This window comes from Phocoena sinus, chromosome 6 (genome assembly GCF_008692025.1).
Source record: "Phocoena sinus isolate mPhoSin1 chromosome 6, mPhoSin1.pri, whole genome shotgun sequence".
Classification (NCBI taxonomy): Eukaryota; Metazoa; Chordata; class Mammalia; order Artiodactyla; family Phocoenidae; genus Phocoena; species Phocoena sinus.
In genome coordinates, this window is record NC_045768.1 from 88,572,281 (window position 1) to 88,599,246 (window position 26,966).

Consider the following 26,966-nt stretch of genomic DNA (forward strand, 5'->3'; position numbering starts at 1 on the left):
CATATAGGCACTCTTTTTTAGATTCTTTTTCCATATAGTTCGTTAGAGTATAGAGTTCTGTGTGTTATACACTAGGTCCTTATTAGTTATCTATTTTACATATAGTAGTGCATGTATGTCAATCCCAATCTTCCAATTGATCCCTCCCCCACTCTTTCCCCACTGGTAACCATAAGTTTGTTTTCTACATCTGTGACTCTGTTTTGTAAATATGTTCATTTCCATTTTAGATTCCACATATAAGCAATATCATATATTTGTCTTTCTCTTACTTCACTCAGTATGACAATCTCTAGGTCCATCCACGTTGCTGCAAATGGCTTAAATTTGTTCTTTTTTATGGCTGAGTAATATTCCAAGTAGTTTCTCAGTTTATTAATTGTGTATCAAGCTAGTTAGCTGATAATTAAGCTAATTATGCTTTTGTCAGTTGGCAGTCAGTTCCTTAGAAAACTGGAAGATCACTAAAATAGCCAGTTGGTCAGGCAGGTTAATGGTACTTGGAGACTGCAGTCTCCACAAAACAAATTTGTTTCACACCCATTATAGTGTGAAGCTGCCTTGGTAGAAGGACAGTATATACTATTTCTGCTAGGCTTCTAGGGAGACCTTTAATGTGACAGAAGAGGTAGTATATACCTGGCAAGGAAAAACAAAACGTGGAGGTAGGTCAGAGCAGATGTTATACCTGTTCTTTTGGGGTCAGACATGTCTCCTAGGAGATAGATTCTTGGACCTGAGAAAATAAAAAACTTTTCCTTGTAACTGTCAGGAAGTTGATTGTAAAGTAAAAATGAGCAGAACTAATGATATGATGAATTAAATACATGACCCCAAGAACTAATTATTTTGCCTTCCCATTTGGTTGATCCTGAAAATCTAATTTATCATTGTTTTTGTTATGCACAATTTTTTGGATTGGTACTTAGCTATAGCTATGTACCCATACATAGCTATGCAGACATAATTTTGAACTGGGAATACTAGTTTATTGAAAACAAATTTTGTTTTGGCTGAAAGAGATCTGAAGAACACTTCTGAATATTGAGTTTTCTCTTAGCAATTTTAGAAAATATCCAAAAGAGGAGTCTGAGTGGGAGCTTAGAGCAATAATTTCCTTAACTATTTATAGTAATAATGAATAATCTCAAAATATAATTTGAAGACTCAAAAGGAACAATTTTCAGACATCACTTTAATAATTCTATGTTCAACAAGTATTTTTTAGTGCCCAATATGTAGAGGGACTCTTCATAATTTTTTAATGTCCAATACGTAGAGGGACATGTTATGAACAAAACAGATAAAATTTCCTGCCTTCATGGAGGCTTCTTTTATTAGCTCGAAGACCCTTAGTAGGCAGGCAGACAGAAAATTGACTCTGCCAGTGTCTCTAGATAAGGCACCCATCTGTTGGAATAAAAGTTAATACTTGGAAAGGAGATGAACCAGGCAGGGAGAATGGAGCGTTTGTGACTACAGCATAGACCATGGTCTCCAGTTGATAATGTATTATCTGGAGAGGCTTCCCCACCAAGGAGACAGCAGATACAGCATGAGTGCCATCAGGGGACTTTGTCACCTGGCCTCCCATTCAGGCCACTTGGGTGAATTGGTTCCATCTTGGAGGGTAGATGGTCCTGAACTTAATAGCAAATCCAATCACAATCCTAAAACATGATATCTGAAAGGGGGTGTAAAGGAGATGATTCTACATATCTTAAGAAAACAGAGAAATTTTATGAAAGAATGACTTTATATTACCAACAATTATAAAAACGGAGTAAACAGTAATCTCTTGATTTTCAGGGAATATAGTACTAACTGGACATTATTTTCTCTTATCACAGTTGAATCTTCTTCCCAATGCTGCTGGCAGCTCTGGAGTAACAATGTAACTGGTCTGTGATGTTTCATTACCGAAGTCCTAGGAGGTATTCTCCTTTTCTAAACTTGATTCAAATACCCTTCAGTGAAACATTCAGTATCAGGCCAGAAAGACAGGGTATTTTGGCTCATATGAGGTATGTGCCATCCCTGTTCATAAAAGAAGAATCTGTTACTAATATGGTCATAAGTTATATGCAATATGTTTACATATGACAAGTTAGTATATGAAGATATTTAAAATCAGTAGGAAAGGGATGAATTAACCAAATGGCATATGGAGCACAGGCTACTAATCCAGAAGAAAAAAACTACATTCTTGTATCAAATGACATCAAAGGAAACACTGGATATATACACAGACCTTTACTTTGTATCCAGGGTAAGATGGTAAATGTTTTGCCATCAGTATGATATGGATTCAGGTAGCAATCCTGAATAAGGGTAGTGGGGGCCTGATCAGCAACTTGATTCCAGTCAGTCTTACCAGAGAATAGTCTCTTACCATGTGAATCTAGTTGAACAACCCAGACGTTGTGCTCAGCAGCTGTGATTTTCCCCCCACAGTTCACAGTGCCAAACAGGGTTCCTTTTATAAGCCTATAGTTTTACAACAGGCATGTCAGATAGCTAGGTACAGTAAGAACCCAAGAGTCAATGAAAACGCACCAAGTTTCATCAGAGGGAATACTGGCTAGAGTTGAGAACATCTTTGTGTTCTGCCCAGTGACAGGAGCAGCCACATTAGTTTTGTGGTCTGCATAATGGCACTGAGGTTGAACAGTCACAGTGTCCAAGAGGTTTCAACTAGCAAAACCATCAGTGAAACAGGCCCAATTAGAGTACTTATGAGTTGAGGGTCCTACTGAGCCAGCAGCTTTGCTTAAGGCAGGAAAGTGGGGGATACATTTCCTCTCTAAGGGATAGTTGCTACTATTCCATGTATGACTGAGATACTGCTGGGATCAGGGAAGTCAGAACTAGGTGTGGCATACAACATGAGCATTCTCAGTCTACTAGACAGTCACAAAGCCCCAGTTAGATGAAAGGGAGATAGGGAAATTTAGTTTAGCTATAAAATTCTTACTAATGAGATTACCAGTGCATGTGATATGAGTTATCTAACAAGGCATGACTCTATCCAACAGGGTTTCCAGAGCACCTTGAAAGAAATCCTGTGTGAATTCTCTGATACACTCTCGGAGTTGCCTTTTGGGCAAAATTCTTCCTATATTCAGACTTATATGGTTTTTCTCCTTGTGACTTTTCTGATGTCAAATAGGTTGGTCTCTTAGTCAGAAGAATTTTCCACAGTTATTATATCAATTTGGTTTTCGCCCTCCCTGAATTCTCTGGTATACACTTAGGGTTGACTTCTTATGCAATATTCCATATTCATTACATTCATAAGATTTCTCCCCACTGTGAGCTCTCTGATGTATTCTAAGGTTTGATTTCTGACCAAAAGTTTTCCCACATTTATTACACTGAAAGGGTTTCTCCCCTGTATGAATCCTCTGATGATCACTAAGGATTGCCTTCCGGACAAATTTTTTCCCACATTCATTACATTTAAATGGTTTCTCCCCAGTGTGAATTCTCTGATGAACTCTGAGGGTTGATGTCCGGGCGAAAGTTTTCCCACACTCATTACATTTAAATGGTTTCTCTCCTGTGTGTGTTTTCTGATGCTGAATGAGATGGTCTTTTCGCCAGAAGGATTTTTCACATTCTTTACAGTGATAAGTTTTCTCACCACTGTGAATTCTCTGATGTATTCTGAGGTTTGACTTCTGGCCAAAACTTTTCCCACATTCGTTACACTGAAAGGATTTCTCCCCTGTGTGAATTCTGTGATGATCTTTGAGGGTTGACCTTTGAACAAAAGTTTTCCCACAATCACAACATTCATAGGGTTTCTCTCCTGTGTGAATTCTCTGATGTCCCCTGAGGGTTGACTTCTGGACAAATGTTTTCCCACAGTCATTACATTTATAGGGTTTCTCTGCTGTGTGAATTCTCTGATGTGTACTGAGGTGTGACTTCTGGGAGAAAGTTTTTCCACATTCATTACATTCAAATGGTTTCTCTCCTGTGTGAGTTCTCTGATGTTGAATGAGATGTCCTTTTTGACAGAAGGATTTCCCACATTCATTACATTTATAGGGTTTTACTTCATAGTGAGTTCTCTGGCATACTTTGTGGGCTTTCTGGTAAGACTTCCTATTTTCATGACATTCAAAGTGTTTATCTCCAGTTTGTGTTCTGTCATTACATACCAATGGATTCTCTTCTGTGAGAGTTCTCCGAGGTTGAGTAAGGTATGACTTCCTGCTGAAATTATTCCCACTTGTAATACATTCACAATGTTTCACAGTCATGTTAAATTTATTGTATTCCTTGATAGCTGACTTCTCACAGAAGGATTTCCCACACTGGTTAAGATAAGTGTGTTTCTCCCCTGTCCCAGTTCTTTCGTGGTCAAAGAGAGTTATCTTGTCATAGTTTTTCCTAAACTCTTCATCTTTACAGGATTGTTGTCCTGTATGAGTACTCTTATGTTTAACACAGGCAGCCTCAACATAGAAGGCTTTTCCAATCCCATTAAATTCAAAAGCTTGCTTTAATGTTTGAGACTTCTGATGTTCAGGAAGATTTTCCTTATAACTGAGGGTTTCCTGATTTTTATTATATTCATAAAATTTCTCTCCAGTATGAGTTCTTTCAAGCTTAATTTTGAAAGGCAAATTTTCACATACATTATAACAATCTGTTTTTTTTGTTGAGTAGGTTCTACTATTAATGATAAATTGAGAAATACTTTGCGAATTCACTCCGTATGAGTCACATTTACAGGACATTTTTGATGAAGAAACAGGAACTATGTGCAGATTAAATGGTTTTCTCAAAACTTCTTCCTCCTCTCTAGGCAACTGTTTATTATTTATAGATGTTACTTGCTGCAGGTGTTTGTCTTTGATTTTTTTGTTTCTCTTGATTAGATTTTCATCTCTGTAGTCTTCTACAACAGAAAAATTGAAAACACTTTGAATCTTACTATTCTTATGGATGGGGCTTATAAACATACAGCCTTTGTTGCATTTCATTTTTTGGTTTCTCAAGATTAATTTGTGGGTTTGTGTGTATGAGAGAGAGACACCCTCCTTTAAAAAATAATATTGACACAGTGAAAATTAGAGAGGAAACTGGTTATAAATACATTATCTGTAGTTGGATTGTGATAAATTGGATTTTCCTACCTGGGCAGAGAAGGGAGAGAAATTAAGACTTTTATGGGAATGATTTTAGGGAGCAGGAAAACCAGATAATTAATACAACATGAGGGGTTATAAACTTAAGTAGAGTAACAAGAAAATTAGGAGATAATAAGCATTGATAGGCTAGGTCCAACAGGAGAATGGTTTGGTTTGAGGAAGTAAATTACAGTAGAGGTCCAACATTATCTAGGCTCTACTGGTAGAATCCTCAAGAGTCTTCATACTTCAATTTGATATCATTCCTTATTTCCATTCAGTCTTTCAAAATCAAATTAAATTGATAGCACCAACCTCCTCATGATTAAATGAAGAGGTTTATAGCTCAGGATAAAACCCATCTTGCAGCTGTGAGTCATAGAAATACAAACAAGTATAAGACTGATAAAAGGAAAATCAATTCTTGTAATTAAATTAGATTCACTGCTCAATTCTGGCTGTGATACCTTTGACTTATATCATCTAACAAAAGTGCAGATAAGCGAACCTGATCACTTCATTCTAAATTTCCACATTTCAGTTTGATATGAGGGGTGCAATTTTAAATGAGGTATCATGGAAGACCTTACTGCAAAGATCCAAATTCCTTATGCATTCTAGATGCCCATCCTTTCTGGCTTATATGAACTGTGAATACTATTTTACTTTTGGTTCATCTTGTAACTTTCTGTTAAGCATGAAACATAATTTATATTTGCATAAAACTTATATGTGCAATTTAACAGTATAGAGTGAACACTCATCGAATTAGAAACCATGTCAAGAAACAGAACATAAATGGCTCTGCAAAAATCCCTGCCTGGTAACAACTTCCTCATGCTTAAGAGTTCATCACTCTCCTGATATTTACCTCCTTGATTTTCTTTGCAGTTTTACCACCTATATATTAATTCCTAAAAATGTAATTGAGTTTTGCTTGTTTCTGACATTTACATAAATGTAACCATACATGCATATTTATATTTTTTGTTTAATATTATGTTTGCAATCATTGTATAAGATTTCATATAGCTGTATAATTCTCCCTTAAGAAATACTATTCCTTTATTCTGTTGCTGATGAGCCCAATTTTGGCAAAAATAACCAATATTGCCATAAATATTGTTTTATTCATTCTAGAGAATACAATCATGCCTTTTTATAGGGTATACAGTTGGGAAAATGATTACTTGGTTACAGGTATGTAAAACTTTAACTATTTGATAACATCTTCCTGATTTCATAGTGGTTTTATCAGTTTACATTTTCAGTCAATAAATAAGGGTCTTTAATATTTTACATCTTCCCCATGACTTGCCATTGCCAGATTTGTTCATCTCATTTCATGCTATACATATTACTTACCTCACCTTATACTCTATTTTGCATTCTGTGAAAAGTAATGAGATTGAACACATTTTCAAAGATTTAACAGCTGTTTGAAAGCTCCTATATATAAAGTCTTTCACCTAAACTGAGTTGCTATGCTTTCCTATTTAGACTTACAGAAGTTTTTACATTTTCAGGATGCTTATCCTTTCTAGGTTACTTGTATTGTATATCTATTCTGCTACTCTGTGGCCTGTCTCTTCATCCTTTTAATGGTATCATTTATGAACAAAATTCTCAATTTTAATGTAGTCAAGTTTATTAATCATTCTCTTTTGACTGGTGTTTTTTGTGCCTTTGGGACTTATAAGAAGTCTTGAAATATGAAGGTGTTCACTGCAAAACTGACCTTCTGGAGTCTAACTACCCCACAGAATTCTATTAGTGCTCAGTAACTCACCTTTATGGCTCTGGTTTGAGAATTCTTCCTCTAAGAACCAAGGCTCTTCTCCTTGCTCCAATTTGAAGATCACCTCTGGTTTGAAAATGCAGTTCCCTGTAAACAGGCAACAACTGAGTACTTAGGCCAGATGATGAGCTTTTTAGTCTCCAGAAGTGGAAAAAGCTTCAGGAACAGCATCCTGAAGGCCCTCAGCTAAATTTATCATTGGCAGTTGGCAACGGCAGTCAAACACTTTCTATTCCTCAGTAGGGCTTGGTCACATAAAAAGCCTAAATGACATTAAAATCTAAAGTATTCATGTGTACTGATGCATAAAAAGAAAATGCCTTCTGTATGGAGTTATGAGGGTAAGTTATGCTTATATGCTCACCCACTGAGACTAGGTTGTTGTAGTTCTCCAGCATCACATCTCTGTAGAGGGTTTTCTGAATAGGACCCATTTGCTGCCACTCCTCCTGGGTGAGTTCGACAGTTACGTCCTTGAATGACACTGATGCCTGCAAGAGTACATTTCTGTTTAATCTGGGTTTAGAATTAGATGACATAGGAAATACACATGAAAACAGTTCTTATGTTTACCATAAAGAGCTGAAACAAATGAATATAAAGGATGCCTATCTTGGATCTAATTTTAGCTTATACTTTGGAGGTACTCAATTAGTAAAAACATTAATAACTTAATTTGTATGTATTTATGAGTTATATACTTGTACTCTCAATAAGTATATTAGTAAAACTTTTGTCTTTTTAATTTATTTTTTAGCAAAAAAATATAAATACACTTCCTACAATTTTCATCTCACTCTACTACCCTGGGCATGCTCCAGTGAAGCAGTCAGCAAATTATGACCTGTGGCCAAATCCAGCTTGCCACTTTTTAAAATAAAAGTTTTATTGGGACACAGCAACCCCCCTACCCCCAATAATTTTGTATTGTCTATGGTTGCTTTTATGCAAAAACAAGCAGACCCTAGCAGTTTCATCAGAGACTTTATGACTACCAAAACTGAAAATATTTACTACCTGACACATTACAGAAAAAATTTGCCAACCTCTGGACTAACGAATACAATTAAAGGAAAGACTGACAGCATAAAAATAACAAAGAAAACACAATTTATAGAGGCAGATGTAAGAAGATTGAAAGGAAAAGGATGCAAAAAATATATACATAATCACTAACCAAAAGAAAATTGATATGGTTATATTAACATGAAAAGCAGTAGACCTGAATGTAAGAAAGTATGAAATATACATATATATATATATATATATATATATATATACATACACATATATATAATGATATAATGATTCTTTTAACAGAAGATGTAACATAAATTGATATGCTTCCAAATACAGCATATCAACACAGCTTCCAAATACAGTCAATTCTCATTATTCAGATTTCTGTATTTGCAAATTCACCTACTCACTAAAATTTACTTTTAACTTCCAAATCAGTACTTGTGATTTTGCATTCATTTGCACACATTCACAGAATGATAAAAAATTTGCCCAATACACGTTTTCCCAGCTGAATCTGAACAAGATAATGCCTTGCCTTTTTGTTTCAGCTGTTGTACAGTAATCATATCCTTTTTGTGGTCTATTTAGCACTTTTTTTCATTTTTGTGCTATTTCTTGGTGGTTTCACATTTTAGAATGGCCCCATTGTGTAGTACAGAAGTGCTATCTAGGAACTTCCCTGGTGGCACAGTGGTTAAGAATCTGCCTGCCAATGCAGGGGACACGGGTTTGAGCCCTGGTCCGGGACGATCCCACATGCCATGGAGCAACTAAGCCCATGCGCCACAACTACTGAGTCTGCGCTCTAGAGCCCGTGAGCCACAACTACTAAGCCCGCGTGCTGCAACTAATGAAGCCCATGTGCCTAGAGCTCATCCTCTGCACAAGAGAAGCCACCCCAATGAGAAGCCTGTGCACTGCAATGAAGAGCAGCCCCTGCTTGCTGCAACTAGAGAAAGCCCGCTCACAGCAACAAAGACCCAATGCAGCCAGAAATAAATAAAATAAATTTATAAAATTCCATATTTAAAAAAAAAGAAAAAGAAGTGCTATCTAGTGTCCCTAAGTGCAAAAAAGTTGTGATATGCCTTATGCAGAAAACAAGCATGTTTAATAGGCTGTGTTCAAGCATTAATTACAGTGCTGTTGGCTGTTAGTTCATGTTCATGAATCAACAATATTACTAAATAAGATGTTCTTAAACAGAAACACACATAACCAGGTTACATATTGATTGGCTAACCAAAACGTTGTGACCAGGGGCTTGCAGGAACCTAATCCTGTATTTCCCCTGGGAGCAATGATTCAGTATTTGCTAATGCAGTGTTCATGGCCACTTTACAGAACATAGCTACAGAGAACAATGAGTATTACTGTATATTGTATATATATAAACAATAGTTGAGAGAAATTAGATATACAGACACACAATTATAATTAGTGTTTTTAATACAACTCTCTCAGTAACTCACAGGACAAGCAGACTGAAAAACCAATAGAGATTTAGAATAGGGGTCAGAAAATTATGGGCCAAAGACCAAATCTGGCACACTACCTGTTTTTTTGAAAATAAAATTTTATTAGAACACAGCTCATGTTCATTTGTTTATGTATTATTTATGGCTGCTATAAGACTAAAACTGTAGAGTTTAGTAGTTCCAAGAGAGACCATATCTCCCACAAAGCCTACTATCTGACATTTACCAAAAAAGTTTGCTGACCACTGAGACAGAAGACTGAAATGATGTAATTACCCAACTTGACTAACTGAAATATAAAGCATAATCTGATCATAACATAAATTATTTTCTGCTACACTTTGCATATTATAAAACAAAAACAGTAAGTCTCGCCAAATTAGAAAAACTTACAATCATACAGTGTGGCTTCAGATTTTAGCTCAAAGATGTAGAAAGCTGAAAAGAGCAATACTAACATCTTACAAGAACAAAGCTTGGTGAACTGAAAATTAATGTATTTTTGAACTTATTAGAGAAATGAAATTGCATGGCAAACAATCTGAAATCAGGAGAGATAGGTACCTATAGGGAGAATCAGGACCCATTCATTTGCTTACTGAACCATATGCTAAACTCCATATAAGAAGATAGGAAGCTTAAGCTATAAAAACCACATGTATGCAAATGTGAAGAGTGTGAAGTCCCTAGGGAGATGGTATGTGTCACAGACATAGGGTAATTTCTACCTTCTTTGTGAGATTTTCTCAAGGAAGCCAATCTGTCATAGAGAGGATTGGGGGAGAATTCAGAAGAAGCCCCTTTCTGTCCCATGTGGTGATGGCTAGTGTAGAGGAAGAACAGTCCGTGCTTAAATCCACTCAGACTCATGCATATCTCCACTAAAGAATACTTTCATGCATATCTCCACTAAAGAATACTTAATCTGTAAGGGGAAAGTCATCAGAACACATAATGTGATTGGTGGGATCTCACTGCAGTAGGAAGAGAGCAGTAGCAGACACTACCAAAAATGCTGCCTAGACCTATCTGTCCTATCTCTTCTAAGTAATAAAATGCTGAGACCCAAGTTCTCAGTACCTAAGACTGAGGTTCAATTAGAAGATAAACCCCATTCCCAGAGAACTGGCGTTATTTGGCCTGTCCGGTGGTTTCCTAGACCACCCCTCTTCATTTGATATGACTCAAAGCTGTAAATAACATTTTCCCTGGGGATAAGACATTACTTTTTAAAAAAAATCATGGGATATTGTTTACCATCATGGCTACTTGACTACTACAGGCAGTTTTTAACAGCTAAGGGAAACAACAGTATTACTAAAAAGCTTAAAGGGAAAAGCTGGAGAATGAGATATCCAGAAGGGGCTTTGAAAAGCTCAGGTATATTCCTGATGATCTAAAAGGTGACACACAATCCCTGGGCTGAGTTCACATTCAGGAAAGACCTGAGAAGGTGCTAAACCCTTGCCTCTCACTAACCTTGAGGCTCTAATGAAAAAAAAGTGAAGGCTAATGTGGAGTAATAAAATGCTGGGCTAATTGTTGAAGGCATGCCCCAACATACACACAGAGTAACTTAGCAAATATTGGGAGCCTTATTGGTTACACGTATTTAAGGAAATCATTGTCCAATTACTAGCTGGCTATTTAATTAATGGAGCAGTGACTTCAGTTGGCCACACAGGACAAAGAATACAGATTCTACAGAATTAGTTCAAAAGAGTCACTAGACAAATACATAACAACAGCTGCAGTTGTTGAGATTCTGCTTACACATTACACATATTTTAAATGTCCAGTTTTCAAAAAAAATTTGAGACGTAAACAGATGAGAAACTATTACTCATATATAGGAAAACAAACAGACTACATATGAAACAGTGTAAAATCTGTCTCTGAGTAAGTCCAGACATTGGACTTACTAGGCCAAGACTTTTCATCAGCTGTTTTAAATATATACCAAGTACTAAAGGAAACCACATCAAAAGAACAAAAGAAAAGTATGGAAACAATGCCTCATCAAATAAAGAATATCAATAAAGAGACAGAAAGTATACATATATTGAAAAAGCAAACTCAAATTCTGGAGTAGAAAGTACAATAATTGAAGTGAATAAGTCCCTAGAGGGCTCAAGAGTGGAATAGGCAGAAAAATCAGCCAATTTGAATATAAATCTATTGAGATGACCCAACCTGAGAATATACAGTAAAAATAATGAAGGAAAATGAACAAAAAGTCTCAGTGATTTGTGGGTCACAATCAAACATAGCAACATTCACATACCAGAAGTAGGAGAGAAGAGAGGAAAAAGGGCCGAAAAACAAAGAATAAAACTTGAAAGCAGCAAGCGAGAGGTGACTCATTGCCTCCAAAGGGTCTCAAATAAGATTAATAGCTGATTTCTCATTAGAAACCAGGGAAATCATTAGGCAGTTGCATGACATATTTAAAGTACCAAAGGGAAAGACTGTCAACCAAGACTTGAATATTCGGCAAAACCATCCTGCAAAAACGAAGAAGAAATTATGACACTCCTAGGTAAATAAGGATTGGGAAAATGTCATTAGTATACCTGCTGTATAAGAAATATTAATAAGGGAGTCATTCAGGCTATAATGAGAGTACACTGGACAATAACTCAAAAATCCATATGAAGAAATAAAGAAAACTATGTAGGTAAAAGTAACTACACAGGTAAAAATATAAAAGACACTATAAATGTATTTTTTTGTATTTATTTTTCTCCTGTATGATTTCAAGACCACTACATGAGGCAGTAATTAGAAATTGCTACTAGAATACACACATGTATAAAGTTGTTAATTTAGATGACAATAACAGCATAAAGGAGTGAGGAGGGTGTGAAGCTATAGAAGAGCAAAGTTTTAGTATACTATTGAAATTAAGTTTGTATTCATCTGAACAATACTGTTATAGTTGTTAATTGTAATCAACAAGGTAACCACTAATAACTGGGAAAAAATGTAGTAAAGGCACAACAAGGTAACTGAAATGGTATACTAGGAAATATTGACTTAACACAAAAGAAAGCAAAAATTGTGAAGTAGAAAAACAAAATGGACATACTCAGAGCAAATGTCTAAATAGAAGACAAATGCTTCTTACATTAAATGTTAATGGTTAAATATTTGAATTAAAAGGCAGAGACTTACAGAATGGATTGAAAAAATATGATCCAATTATATTCTGTCTACAAGTAACACTTCACATTCAAAGACACAACAGTTTGAAAGTAAAAGACTAACACAAGATATATCATGTAAACAGTAACCAAAATAGACCTGGATTGCCTATACTAGGATTAGACAAAACAGACTTTAACTCATTATTGACTGGGGGATTTTTGCAAAAACTAATGCCTGTGGCTGGCGATTTTTATTTCGGCTGGCCAAAAATTAATTCTGTTATTTCACTGACACTTTGCAGGTTATTACATTTAATAGTTACACCTGACACACCTGTAAAGTCTTCTAATTTTTGTGAAATGTTGTCTTCAGTCCTCTCTTCTGTAGAAGCAAAGGAGCAAGTTCCAGCACCTTGAGTTTCATTTTCACTTTCCATATCAGAATCAATGATTCTGTTGGTCTAATATTCAAATCATCTGAATCAGAACTATATTCTGAAGAACTATCATCTCCTGAGAGACTAGTATATATGTCGCTTGGACAATCAGAGAAAGTATCTGCATAAAATTCACCAAAAAATTCTTCTTCACTCAAAATTTCATGATGTGTCATTTTTGAAAATTTTACATTTATAATATACACAAGGTTGGAACAAAAAAGCTAACGGAGCAAAATGTGAATGATAATGACAATCACAAGTTGTATAATGAACTCTTGATCAATTTTAAGGTCTAACAACTTCACACAGTGATGTTAATTTTATCACTCTCTACAAACATATTGATCCGTCTCCAGTCAATAATGTTTGGGTAACAAAAGACTAAGTATTAATATATCTCTGGTCAATAATGTGTTAAGACAAAAAAAAAGAGAGAGAGAGAGAGAGAAAGAACATTTTACAATGGTAAAAGGGTCAATAAATCAAGAAAACAAAACAGTTATAAACATACATGTACCTAACAACAGAACTTCCGTTGGCAAAAACTGACAGAACTGACAAGATAAACTATTCAACAATAATAGTTGGAGATTTTATTCCCCACTTTCATAATGGATTGAACTACTAGACAAAAGATCAATATTGGAAGAACACACTTGAACAAAGCTGTGAACTGTAGATCACAGATATCTACAGAAACACTCAGGCCAACACCAGAAGCATACACGTTCTTCAGTAAACATGGAACATTCTCTGGTATAGACCATATGTTAGGCCATGAAACAAGTCTCAATATATTTTAAAGGTTAAAATCATATGAAGTACCTTCTATGACCAAAATATAATGAAACCAGAAATCAGTAAGGAAAGGAAAACTGGAAAATTCAAAAATATGTGGAAATAAAACTACACACTCTTTAAAAATCCAAAAGATCAAAGAATAAATCAAAGGGAATCGAAGGGAAGTTAGAAAGTATTTTGAGATAACAAAACAAAAACACAACATACAAAAACTTATGAGATGCAACTAAAACAGTGCTTAGAGGGATATTTACAGCTATAACACCTACATTAAAAAAAGATCTCAAATCAATGACCTAACTGTATATCCTAAGGAACTAGAAAAATAAATGTGAACTAAACCCAAAACTAGCAGAAGGACGGAAATAATGAAGATTAAAGCAGAGAAAAACCAAATAAAGAATAAAAAACAATATAATCAACTGAATGTTGGTTCATTGAAAAGATCAACAGAATCAATGAACCTTTAGGCAGACTAACGAAGAAAAAAGAAGACTCTAATTTACTAAAATTGGTAATGAAAATGGGGCCATTATTACCGACTTTACAGAAATAAAAATGACTATTAGAGAGCACTATAAACAACTGTACACCAACAAACTAGATAACCTAGATGAAAAGGACAAATTCTTAGAAACATACAAACTATGAAAACTGAGTCAAACAGAAATGGAAAATCTGAAGAGTTCCATGTAAGGAGACTGAATTAGTAGTTAAAAACCTCCCAACAAAGAAAAGCTTAGGACCAGTTGGATTCACTGGTGAATTTTACCAAACATTTAAGAAGAATGAACACAAACCCTTTTCTAACTCATTCCAAAATAGAAGAGGGAACACTTCCTAACTCATTCTATGAGTTACTTTTAACCAAAGTCAGACAAAGAAATCACAAGACTAAAGATCAATATTCCTTAGAAATATAGATGCAAATCTCCTCAGCAAAATACAAGCAAACCAAACCTAGCAGTATATTAAAATGATTATACACCATGACCAAGTAGGATTTATCCCAGGAATGTAAGAGTGGCTCACCAAAGGAAAATCAATCAATGTAACAGCACAGTAATAGAATGAAGGAAATAAACCACATGATCATCTCAATTGATGCAGAGAAAGTATTTGACAAAATCCAACACGAATGATAAAAACACTCAACAAACTAGGAATAAAAGAGAACTTCCTCAACACAATAAAAAGCACTTTTTTTTTTTTTTTTTTTTTTTTAAAAAGCACTTTTGACAAATCCCAGCTAATGCCATACACAATGCTAAAATAAATGACAGGAAGTTTTCCTCCAAAGTTCAGGAATAAGACAAGGATGTCCACTGTAACCAATTCTATCATTGTACTGGAAGTTCTAGCCAGAGCAAATGAGCAAGAAAAAAAGATAAAAGTGGAAAGGAAAAAAGTAAAACCACCTCTAGTCAGACTACATAATCTAATATATAAATATATATAATACATAAACACTAAATCTACAAAAAGTTATTGCTAATAAACAAACTCAGCAAATTTTCAGGATTCAAGATCAACACACAAACATTTGTATTTCTAAACACTAGCAATGAGCAATAAAAAAATTAAGAAAACAATTCCATTTAGAATAGAATAAAAAGTAAATACTAAGCATAAATTTAAACAAGAAGGTGCATGATACATGAAAGGGATTGTACTTCAGACCCAGGTGTGAGACATCCCAGGAATGCAAGATTGGTTAAACACTGATAATTCAATCAGTATAATCTGCCCCTTTAACAGAATAAAGAAATAAAATTATACTGTTATCTCACCAGGTGCACAAAAAGCATTTGACCAAATTTAATACCTCTGTGTAATAAAAATTCTCAGCAAACTAAAAACAGAGAGAGCTTCCTCATTCTAATGAAGGGCATGTACAAAAACTCTAAAGTTAAAACCACACTCAGTGGTGAAACATTAAGTATTTTCCCCCTCATGTGAGGTAGAAGAAAAAGATTTCTATTATCATCATTTGTATTCAACATGGTACTAGAAGAATAAAAAGAAATTAAAGACATAAAGATTGAAAAGTAAGAAGTAAAATTTTCTTTATTTGAAAAAGACATGATGTGCATTTAAAATCCAAAAGAATCTACCAAAATAAGCTATTAGAATAAGCGAATTTAACAAAATAGCTAGATATAAGATCAATATTTAAAAATCCATTGTATTTTGATAAATCAACAACTAAAAATGAAATTTAAAAATATTTACAGGGCTTCCCTGGTGGCACAGTGGTTGAGAGTCCGCCTGCCGATGCAGGGGACACGGGTTTGTGCCCTCGTTCGGGAAGATCCCACATGCCGCGGAGCGGCTGGGCCCATGAGCCATGGCCGCTGAGCCTGCACATCCCGAGCCTGTGTTCCGCAACAGGAGAGGCCACAACAGTGAGAGGCCCGCGTACCCCAAAAACGAAAAAGAAAAAATTTACAATATCAAAATAGATCAAATACATAGGAGTAAATCTAATGAAATGTCAGACTTCACCTCTACTCTTAAAAAACCCCAGCAGGGGCTTCCCTAGTGGTGCAGTGGTTGAGAGTCCACCTGCCGATGCAGGGGACACGGGTTCATGCCCCGGTCTGGGAAGATCCCATGTGTCGCAGAGTGGCTGGGCCCATGAGCCATGGCCGCTGAGCCTGCACGTCTGGAGCTGTGCTCCGCAACGGGAGAGGCCACAGCAGTGAGAGGCCCGCGTACCGCAAAACAAAACAAAACAAAACGAAACAAAAAAACAGCAGGATTTTCAGTGGAAACGAAATTTCTATGAAAACACATAGGATCAAAATTAGCCAATAAGTTTTTTAAGAAGTAAAACTTTAAGGCCTACCCGATTTCATGACTTACTGAAATACAACAGTAATTATGATAGTGAAGTACTAGTAAAAAGAGAAATAACTGGATCAAAGGAAGAGAATACAGTCTAGATATAGACCACTTGACTGGTTCACTTGATTAAACAACAGAGGCCCTGCTGCAATTCAGTGGACAGAGGATGGTCTTTTCAACAAATGGTGCTAGGGCAACTGGATATCCATATGGAAATATGAACCTTGACACTTACCTTGTGCCATACACAAAAGTAATTCCAGGTGAATCAAGCTCAAATAATCAAGCATCCACTAACAACACAGGAGAATATCTTCATGATCTCAGAGTAGGGAAAGATCTTTCAAACATGACACACAAAGAATTACCATTAAAGAAACACTGATACTGAGCTTTATTAAATTTCATAACTTAGTTCATCAAAAGACACTAGAAATAGTCAAGTCACAGAATGCAAAAACATTAGTAATACGTACATCTGGCAAATGACCTGTATTGATAATGTAGACATAACTCCTACTAATCAATAAAAGCAAATAATTAAATTAAAATAGAGAACTGAACAGTTACTTTACATAAAAGATATCTACATGGCCAAAACACAAATAATGGTGCTCAATGCTAGTATTTATCACAGAAAGCAAATTATAAATTTCAATGAGAGACCACTACACATGGCTAGAATCAAAAAGGCTAACAATAGTGAGAATTTGGTACAGATAGAAGTATAAATTGGTTCAACCACTTTAGAAAGCTACTTGTATAACCAAGAGAAATGAAGATATGCCAAGAGACACAAAGGAATGTTCACAGAAGCTTTATTCATAATAGTCCCAAACTGGAAAAAACACAAATGAAAAACCAACAAGAGAATGAGCATACCATCATACATTCATATAATGGAATGCTGCTCAGCAATAAAAAGTATTAAAATACATAGCAACATTGATGATCTAAAAATATGTACAGAGAAAAAAGCCAGGCCGCCCCTTCCCCTGAAAAAGTGCATGCATTGGTATGGTGCCATTTATATGGTGTTGAAAATGAATTTATACTTTTTTTCCTGGTAAGTGAGGTTAGATTAGTGGTTACCTCTGCAGAAGAGGGCAGTTACTATTAACTGAAAATTGGAAGGAAGGAAAGAAACTTCAGGGATGATGGAAATGTTCTCTTAATCTGGGTGGTAAATTATATGTATATACATATGTAAAAATCCACTCAGTTCACAATTAGAGTGTACTTTACTAGTATTAAAACTGTACCTCAGTTAAATAAATAAGTAAAAAATTTTTAAAGATTAAAAAAAATTTTATAGTTGATAATTAGGGAAGGTTTATTACATTATCCCTTTGTATCTTTCTATATTTTAACAATTTCTCAAAATGCCACTAGTAAAAATGAAAGAACTTGGTCAACTCTGGATAAAAAGTGTCCAAAGACAAATAGTGAAATAGGGAAAAATATCTGTCACATATGTCAGAATAAAAGGATAAATTCTTTAATAATTAAAAAATTCTTTAATAATTAAGAAGCCTTTAAAATTAGCAAAAAAGAAGACTGATTCACAAAAAAGAAATATAAATGACTTTAAAAATATATGAAATTATGCAAAATCTCAGCTCTCATACACTTCTACAACAGGGATCACCATTCTGCCCTCCTATCAGAAAAACTCTGGAGTCACCTGGACTCTTACTTTACCCCTTTCATGTCTTTCCCATTCTGCTAGTACTTCCACATTAAAAAAATTGCTTTTATTACATGAATTTCTTCCCCATATCATATGCTAGAACTCATGATGACATCACACCCTTAAGGATGTAATCGAAGGACTTCTAGTGTTAGGGGCTTTAGTCCAACTCAAAATTCATACATTGAAGTCCTAACCCCCAGCACCTCACAATGTAACTGTATTTGAAGATAGGATTTATTTTATATATAATGAGGTCATTAGGGTAGGCCCTAATCCAATTTGATTAGTGTCCTTATAAGAGGAGGAAATTTGGACACAGATATGTACAGAGGGAAGATTATGTGAAAACAGCTATCTATAAGCCAAGGAAAGAGGCCTGGAACTGATTCTTCCCTCACAGCTCTCAGAAGGAACCAAGCCTGTCTTTACCCTGATCTCAGACTTTCAGCCTTGAGACCATGAGAAAATAAATTTCTGTTGTTTAAACCATCCAGTCTGTGGTACTTTATCATGGCAGCCATAACAAACTAATACACCTAGTCTGGTCCCAAGATTTCTCCTTCTCTCTTAGTGTTCCCTGAGAGGAAGTCCAAAGTGTAATAGGCAAGGATTCTTACTGGACCTTGTATCCCTTGTTTAGTCCACTTGATGTTATTCTTTCAAGATGCAGTAACCCGCTCATACTCTGCAACAAAATTCCACCCATTCTTCAGGACTGACACAATTCTTTTCAACTTCCACCTTTGATCAACTGAGCCTATACCACCAGGCTGTCCTTTCTTTGACAAACTTCAAATCCTGATACTCACTGAATTCAAGTGATCAATCAATCAACTAATTCCTTTAATCCTGACTTTGTTTCCCATGTATGAGGAAGAAATCGTCACATTATTCCCAGTATCTCCTGTGTATTACCTCCTTCAAGGAGACTGTATTTGTCCACAAGAAGTTTAGTCCTTCTTATAAGCATGAAAAGAATCCAGAGGCGATATGATCTTAAAGGTTAAGAGGCTAAATGACAACATATTAGAGGAAGCACAATATAGAGGGAAAGTCAGAAAAACTTCCTTTTGGAAAGCCTTTCATTCAGAAGAACAGGCCTATTTGTCACAAGCAGAACAAATGTGCACAGGTTTGTAAAAGAGAAGATAATAACGGAATGGGCTCTATCTTGTAAGAAATGAAGTGGTGGTCTGAGAAGAATATAAATCCATATTCTCTTGGTGGCCCAGTTCCATATACATAGGGGATGATCTTTTATTTGGAACAGAGTTTAATGAGCAATCTCAACTAGGAAAGCTGAAAGCCTACGAAGATGAACCCATGGTGGTTCCAGATCTTGGAGCTAATGGTCTAACCAGACAGACAAACACATATCAGGTAATTTCCACTGATGTATGAAGTGCAGATAGGTGAAAGACAGAGGGCTATGCAGATTCAGAAGAGGACTGGAAATTAGCCCAGAGGGACACAAAGGGAAAAAAAAGAGCATTGTTTCCTGGATGAGGCAACCAAAGCTGACTCATGACAGGTCAAAAGCAAAGAGCCAGACCGCCCATCCATTAAAATGGCTACTATGAGAAAAACAGAAAATAGCAAGTGTTGACAAGGATCTGGAGAAACTGAAATCCTTGTGCCCTATTGGTGAAAATGTAAAATGGTGCAGCCACTGTTGAAAACAGTATGGCAGTTCCTTGAAAAATTAAACATAGAATTGTCACATGATCCAGCAAATATCCACAAGAATTAAAGGCAGAGTCTTGAAGAGATATTTGTACACCTATGTTCATAGTAGCATTATTCACAATAGCCAAAAGGTGGAAGCAACCTAAGTGTCCATCACAGGATGAATGGATAAACAAAATGTGGTATATTCATACAATGCAGTATTATTCAGCCTTAAAAAGGAAGGAAATTCTGATACATGATTCAATATGGATGAACTTTGAGGACTTTATACTAAGTGAAATAAGACAGTCACAAAAAGACAAAAACTATATGATTCCACCTATTTGAGCAGTGAAATTCATAGAAACAGAATGGTGGTTGCCATGAGCCGAAGAGAGGGAGGAGTGGGGAGATGCTGTTTAATGGATATAGAGCTTTAGTTTTGCAAGATGAAAAGAGTTCTGGAGATTGGTTTCACAACAGTATAAATGTACTTAACACTACTGAACTGTACACTTAAAAAATGGCTATGATGGTAAATTTTATGCTGTCTATATTTTACAATTAAAAATAAAATGAAAAAGAAAGTAAAGAGCCAGGTGACTCAGTTGCACTGGCTGCCATAATGAAATACCACAGACTGGATGCCTTAAACAACAGTAATTTATTTCCTCACAGTTCTAGAGGCTGGAAGCCCAAGATTAGGGTATCAGCATGGCTGGGTTCTGGTGAGGTTCTCTTCCTGGCTTACAGGTGTCACCTTCTCAAGGTGTCCTCATACGGCCTTTCCTCAGTGCCTGTGTTTCTGAAGTCTCTCTCTTTTCCTCTTCCTATAAGGCCACCAATCCTATTGAATTAGGATTCCCACACATAACAACTTCATTTAACCTTCATTACCTCCTAAAAACCCTATCTCCAAATACCATCACATTGGGGGTTAGGGCTTCAACATAGGAATTTCGGGGGGACCCAAATCAGTCCACAACACCAGGTGAATGAAATGAAGACTTGGTCAATCCAGAGAAGACAATGAGAATGGGATATGAGGCAAGAGTCAGGAACAGTAGGATGTGTTTAAGAAACTAAATGAGGTTTGGTTTTGCTTTAAAGTTATATACTGAATTTTTTAATGTCATATTTCCCACTAGGTTGTAAATACTATTAAGAAAGAAAAGTATCTGTATTATTTAAGTTGTAACTAGAGCACGTGTCACCTCCTTGCAACATCTTGGCTACTCAATAAATAGCTGTCAAGAAAGTCAGAGCAGCAATAAAGTAAAAAGACAAAATGAAATCTGTAATTCTCCAAAGCCTGAATGTTATTCTGAGAAATTGTGAATTTTATTGTTTAGGGATGAGAGGCCACTGAGGTGATATACAAATGCATGATACATTACCTCATTAGCATTTAGATGAACTACCCATGTGGAAGATGTGCCTGAGTAGGTGAAGAAAGAGGTGGGACAGATCAGTAAAGAAGTTATTCCACCAGTTCAGTTGAGAGGAGGAATAACGTAGAGGAACATGTTTAAAATACATTAAATTGAACCATATAAAATTGCTGTTATCTCTGATCTACACAAATAGGAAAAGTACCCAGACGTGATATTGGCCAGATGTGGCAGGAGTTAAGAGAGTGAGAGAGAGAGCAACGGGAGTCAAGCATGCATTCCATTTTTTGTGGCTTGGGTGCCTGGCTGAATGGGGTGATACCATCTATAGGGAAAGATGAGGAGGATTAGTTTGGGAAGGGCTGTGAATGTTGACTTTTACTTTGAATCAGTTGAGCTGTAGATACTTTTAGATACCTACAGAGAAATGTTGAGTCAACTATGTCCTGTACGGTAGCCACATATGACTATTTTAAACTTAAAAATTCAGTCCCTCAGCCACTCTAGCCACATTTCAACTGCTCAAGAGGCACATATGGCTACCGGTCACCATTTTGGAAATGCAGATATAGACCACTTCCATCATCACAAAAAGTGCCGTTGGTCAGGGTGGGCTGCAGAGCCTCATTTGGGAGACCAGCAAATACATCATTGTTAAAACCAGAAATGGGATGAAATGAGTCAAGAAGAATAGTTAGAAGAATAGTGAGAAGGAATAGAAACTTGTGGAGGAGACATGTGAAAGGGCAGGAGAAGGAAGATGACTCCATGAAAGAAACAAGAGGCAGGACAGTGGCAGAGGAGGGTGTCACACATACTAATGCAGGAGACCTTCCAGAGACACAGAGAGGGGGGAGTCAGGCACTGAGACAGGTCTAGTGAGGTAAGGACTACACAAGACCCATTAGATTTGACTGTAATTAGGTCACTGGTGAGTGCAGGTCACAGGCATATGAAGAGAGACACCAAGGCTTCATGCAGTGGAATGAAGTATGAATGGAAAGTGTGGTAACATTTGCCAAAGAACAGTACTTTAAACTGTCTGCTAAACAACTTGTTTATGACAGGTACTTGAGAGGAATATTTATGGAGAGCTATTTTTATAGACATGAACGTACAGCCATTCATACTGACCTCTAAGTTAGTCTAAGAATTATCCCTGGATCCAACAGGATAACTAAACTTCTGTTTTACTTATCCAAACACCTGTTTTAACAAAAGCCCTGCTTTGGCAATATGCCCTTTATTTTCAGTGGAATTCTTTTCAGGGTTGTCATTGGAAAGATCTGCACTATCACCTACATGAAGACCAACAAAGACATTTCTCCTGACTTTGACGACTTTAAATTCCATGAGGAATGTCTGGTTTAAGCTTCTCATCAACATAATTCTTCAAACAAATATCGTCTAACTCTCTGCCACGGCTATCAGAAAGGTCAGAAGAAATTTGCAGCTGCACTTTGGAAAATCTGTAATATCAGAGGACCTTTATCTATCCACATGACAACTCTGCTGTGCTATTCATCTGCTTTTCTATTATCTTCCTTGAATAATTCTGATCCACTTCTATATCTACTTTGCCATGTTAATTAACCATCTATACAATCCATTATAAAAAAAGGTGTTAATGAACAACTCACCTGAGATATGTTCATTTTCTGCTGCTCCTGAGAGAATGCAGAGAACTGTGAAGAATAAGCTGGGTGTAAAGAAAAGAGGGATGGAGTCAGGAAAGGTCTGGTGAGCTTCTGTATTCACTAGCCTAATCTCATCACACCAGTTGGGAAAAAAGTCTCTCTATGGAAAAATGTTCTGTTGATCCTTGAGGAGCAGGAAGCACCACATAGAGACAGCACTCCCTGAATATGTACATCTCTGATATGATCATATGGATATAACCCTGCTGTTTTTCACTGGGTGATGTAAATTATTTTCCTATTGATTTAAAAAAATGTATGTCCTCCCTGACTAATTCACAAAAAACTAAAACAGAGGATTAATATTAATATCCTATTATTTACACCTTGAGTTAGAAAATCAACAGAAAACTCTGAACAAAAAGATAATGACAAAATATTTTTAAACCTTTTTGCTCTGATTTGTTGCAATTTCTCAAAAAGACTTTTGATAAGACACTTTTAGTGACTTACCTGTGACAGAATGAACAGTGCTGTGTTTTGAACAGCACTGTGCCTTGCTCTGAGCTCTGTCCTGGGTGACCAGGGGACATACATCTCAAGTTCAGTATTTTGTTTTAAGGTTTTAAGAGTCAAAAGTAGAAATCTTTTCCTATATTATCATTTTGTGATTCTATATGTTCAGCATAAAGGAAGCCACAGCCTACCTCTAGATGCCATGTGTAATGAACATGGCGTGACAGTGGCTCAGAATCTGAAAGAATGAGAGCATGAAGAAAGTGGGGGGTTATTTAAGGACTGAAGACAGAACTTCCTTGACTCTGGCTGTGGCTTTACCTGTGCAGTATATCAGTCACCCATCCCTTTCCACCCCTGCTCACCACCTTCTGCAAGCTGATCCACAGTTTCCACGGTCACACAGTCTGTGATGGATTCTGGATGTGGTGACATCACCAAGTCTGGCTCTCTCTAGGCAAGGTGATTAAGATCTAGTTCTTAATAACCTTGGAGCGAATCACAACCTGCTCCTTTCTGGGTTCTTCTGCATCTGTTCTGAAGCTCTGATGAGGGTGGTTCCTCTGAGATGGGACTCTTGTCCCCGCCTTTCTGCCACAAAAGAGCTGCTTTGTTCCAGAGATGCTGAGACTTAGGCCTAGGAAACAAATGCATTTTAGTTGAAACTTTCATATAGAGCAGTGTTTCTCAACTTCAGCACTAATGATATTGTGGGCTGGATAACTCTTTGTCATGGGGGTGAGGGGTGTTGTCCTGTGCATTGTAGGATGTCAAGCAGCATTTCTGGCTTCTACCCACCAGGTGCCAGTAACACTTCTCCCAGTTGTGACAACCAGAAATGTCTCTGGACATTTCCAAAGGTCCTCTGGGGAGCAAAATCACCCTGGTTGGGAACCACCGGTGCAGGGCCTTAAACTTGCTTCTCCTGGAATTCATTAGAACTCTTTTATCCATTATGGTAGCCACTAGCCACATCCCACTATCAAGCACTTGAAATGTGGCTCCTGCCACATGTTGAAGTAACATTTTTGATATATTGAGACAGACACAATATGTTCTTACAATTAATTTCACTTGTTTCTTTTTAGTTTTTAGCGTGGCTATTAGAACATTTAAAATTACATACGTGGCACACCTTCTCTTTCTATTGGACAGCATTGCACTAGAACATCAGACTGTGCTTTCCGAGGACAGAAACAGCCTGGACAGTGCAGAAGTTTCCAGGAGCCTTAGTCTTAACCCAGAGGCTCATGGAAACATTCCACAAATCCTAGAGTAAACACACCTGTCACAGAGTGAGATTCAGTTCACACTGACTTTACAATCACAGTCCTGGGGATTTGGGGACAAGTCACTCTGCTAGTGCTGTGATAGCTGCAACACTGGGTTTTGGGTAGGCAGGATATTAGGAACAGCTTTAATTTGGGAGGAAAGTATACCTTTTTTTACATCCTAGCTTCCTCACCTTTGTGACCTTGGGTCTGTTATTTCACTTCTCTGAGACCATTTTCTTCTTTTTTTTAATGATGGAATTATACCTTTATTATAAATAGGGTGGCTGTGAGGATTAAAATCTAAATGAAAAGAACAAAGTGTCTGGGTTTCCCTGGTGGCGCAGTGGTTGAGAGTCCGCCTGCCGATGCAGGGGACACGGGTTCGTGCCCCGGTCCAGGAGGATCCCACATGCCGTGGAGCGGCTGCGCCCGTGAGCCATGGCCGCTGAGCCTGTGCGTCCGGAGCCTGTGGTCCGCAACGGGAGAGGCCACAACAGTGAGAGACCCGCGTACCACAAAAAAAAAAAAAAAAAAAAAAAAAAAAAAAGAACAAAGTGTCTCCTAACTATGATGCGAGCCAACATTATATGTTGGCTTATTAACTACTACTTATTAGTGCTTATTGCCTAGCACTTGGCTGAATGCTTTACCGGTGAAGACTTATCTCTCTGAACAACGCCACGAAACAGTTATCAATAACCTTATTTTTAGGTGAGAAACCTGACTTATGCCCAAGTAACAGAGAAGGAATTTACTCGATCTGTTTGGCTCCTAAGCTCGGGAGCTCAACTCAGACCCACCGCCCGCGCGCGCTTCGTGGCAGGTTCACGGTTAATATTATAAACGTGCATTGCCCTTCCACTGCTGGCAAGGGACTTTCCCAGGTCCGGCTGCGGTCAGCTCCCACACCCGTGCCGCACCGAGCATTTCTGCCCAGCACTCAGCGCCACCTACGGCCCCGGAGCCCGCCCCCATTCACCTTTCCCAGGTTTATCCACTGGCCGGGCACGGAGACAGGCGGTGGGAGTCCCACGTTGGGGCAGGAGGGGTTTCCGGGACTTGCCGTTCCTTGACCCGGGACACAAGCCTACCCTTCCAAGCTGGATGTCCGGGCCTAAAACGTCCTCGCCTCAGGCGCAAAGCCTCCGCGCCCACCCGTCGGGAAAGGGCGGAAGTAGAAGAGTTGGGTTACCTCACCAGCGCGGAGCAAAGCCCAGGACATCCGTTCCCAGAATGCTGCGCGATAACCGGAAACGTTCAAGACTACGTTTCCCATAAACGCTACAATCACTCGCAAATTTGGGGTGTGTGTGTGTGTGTGTGTGTGTGTGTGTGTGTGTGTGTGTGTGTGTGTGTGTGTGTGTGTGTGTGTGTGTGTGTGTGTGTGTGTGTGTGTGTGTGTGTGTGTAGAGGCGGTGGGAGTTAGGGAGCAATAAGATATTGTTAACTGTCTGTACTGATGAATGACGCTCAAATTCTACCAAAGCCCCAGAGGTTATGTGTTAAACTCTGATAGTACAGCAAATCCAGTGTGTGGTCCTGGATCAGTGATCCTCTTTGGAGAAAACAGGCTGTTTGGGAACAACTGTGGAAATTTTTATATGGACAGGATGTTGGAAACATTAAGGGAAGTTATCATTACCTTTGTTAATTGTTATAATATTGGGATTATGTAAGTTTACTATTTTTTAGAAATGCATGTTAAAGTACTTAGCATTGTATTATATATTTGTAATAAAAATAACTAGAAAAGGCAAATATAGTAAAATGTTGAGAATGTCTACCTCTCGAAACAAGCAGTGGAACACTATTCTGAGGGGTTTTGGGCAGGAGGCAGCATAGAAACAGGACATCACTGGCTAGGAGGTTGGTGATTTTCGTATAAGGCAGGTCCTATTTTCTAGGTTAAAGTTAATCTAGTTAAAGCTGAGTTGGAGGATTGTGATTGATGTATGTTAAATTTCCCCGACTGTGATATGTGTTCCATAAGTGCAGCCCAACTTAGGTTTAGATTTGCAATGTGGGCCCCCATTTTGTGGGTCCTGATAGACAATTAACTTTATCATATAAACAGCTTTTGTAAATAAACTGTAAAATGTAACAAATGCTGGAA

The 26,966-nt window shown here is 37.2% G+C and overlaps 1 protein-coding gene across 6 annotated transcripts; it reads right to left on the reverse strand.

The window, feature by feature from the left end:
- Positions 1-351: 351 nt before the first annotated feature.
- ZNF510 (zinc finger protein 510) lies at positions 352-26,014 on the reverse strand. Of its 6 annotated transcripts, none has more exons than XM_032635991.1 (6): positions 25,852-26,014; positions 23,945-24,216; positions 23,067-23,125; positions 7,304-7,430; positions 6,931-7,026; positions 352-4,909 (listed from the first exon to the last, which is right to left on the reverse strand). In XM_032635991.1, the coding sequence occupies exons 2-6, from the start codon at positions 24,012-24,014 to the stop codon at positions 3,210-3,212; spliced, it is 2,052 nt and encodes a 683-aa protein (XP_032491882.1). In that variant the 5' UTR covers positions 24,015-24,216; positions 25,852-26,014; the 3' UTR covers positions 352-3,209. The 6 variants fall into 6 exon arrangements, with proteins under 6 accessions (XP_032491882.1, XP_032491887.1, XP_032491885.1 ...); XM_032635996.1 differs by having other exon boundaries at positions 24,068-24,216; positions 25,848-26,014; XM_032635994.1 differs by having other exon boundaries at positions 24,068-24,216; positions 25,833-26,014.
- Positions 26,015-26,966: the final 952 nt, after the last annotated feature.

What these genes read in the sequence shown, in the direction of transcription:
- ZNF510 (XM_032635991.1), bottom strand. Translation starts at nt 24,014, where the DNA reads ATGTCACCACATCCAGAATCCATCACAGACTGTGTGACCGTGGAAACT. An exon ending in GGATCAGCTTGCAGAAGGTG is followed by an intron (nt 23,126 to 23,944) that starts GTGAGCAGGGGT and finishes CTTTACACCCAG; the next exon opens with CTTATTCTTCACAGTTCTCT. An exon ending in CTCAAACCAGAGCCATAAAG is followed by an intron (nt 4,910 to 6,930) that starts GTGAGTTACTGA and finishes TTTCTGTTGTAG; the next exon opens with AAGACTACAGAGATGAAAAT.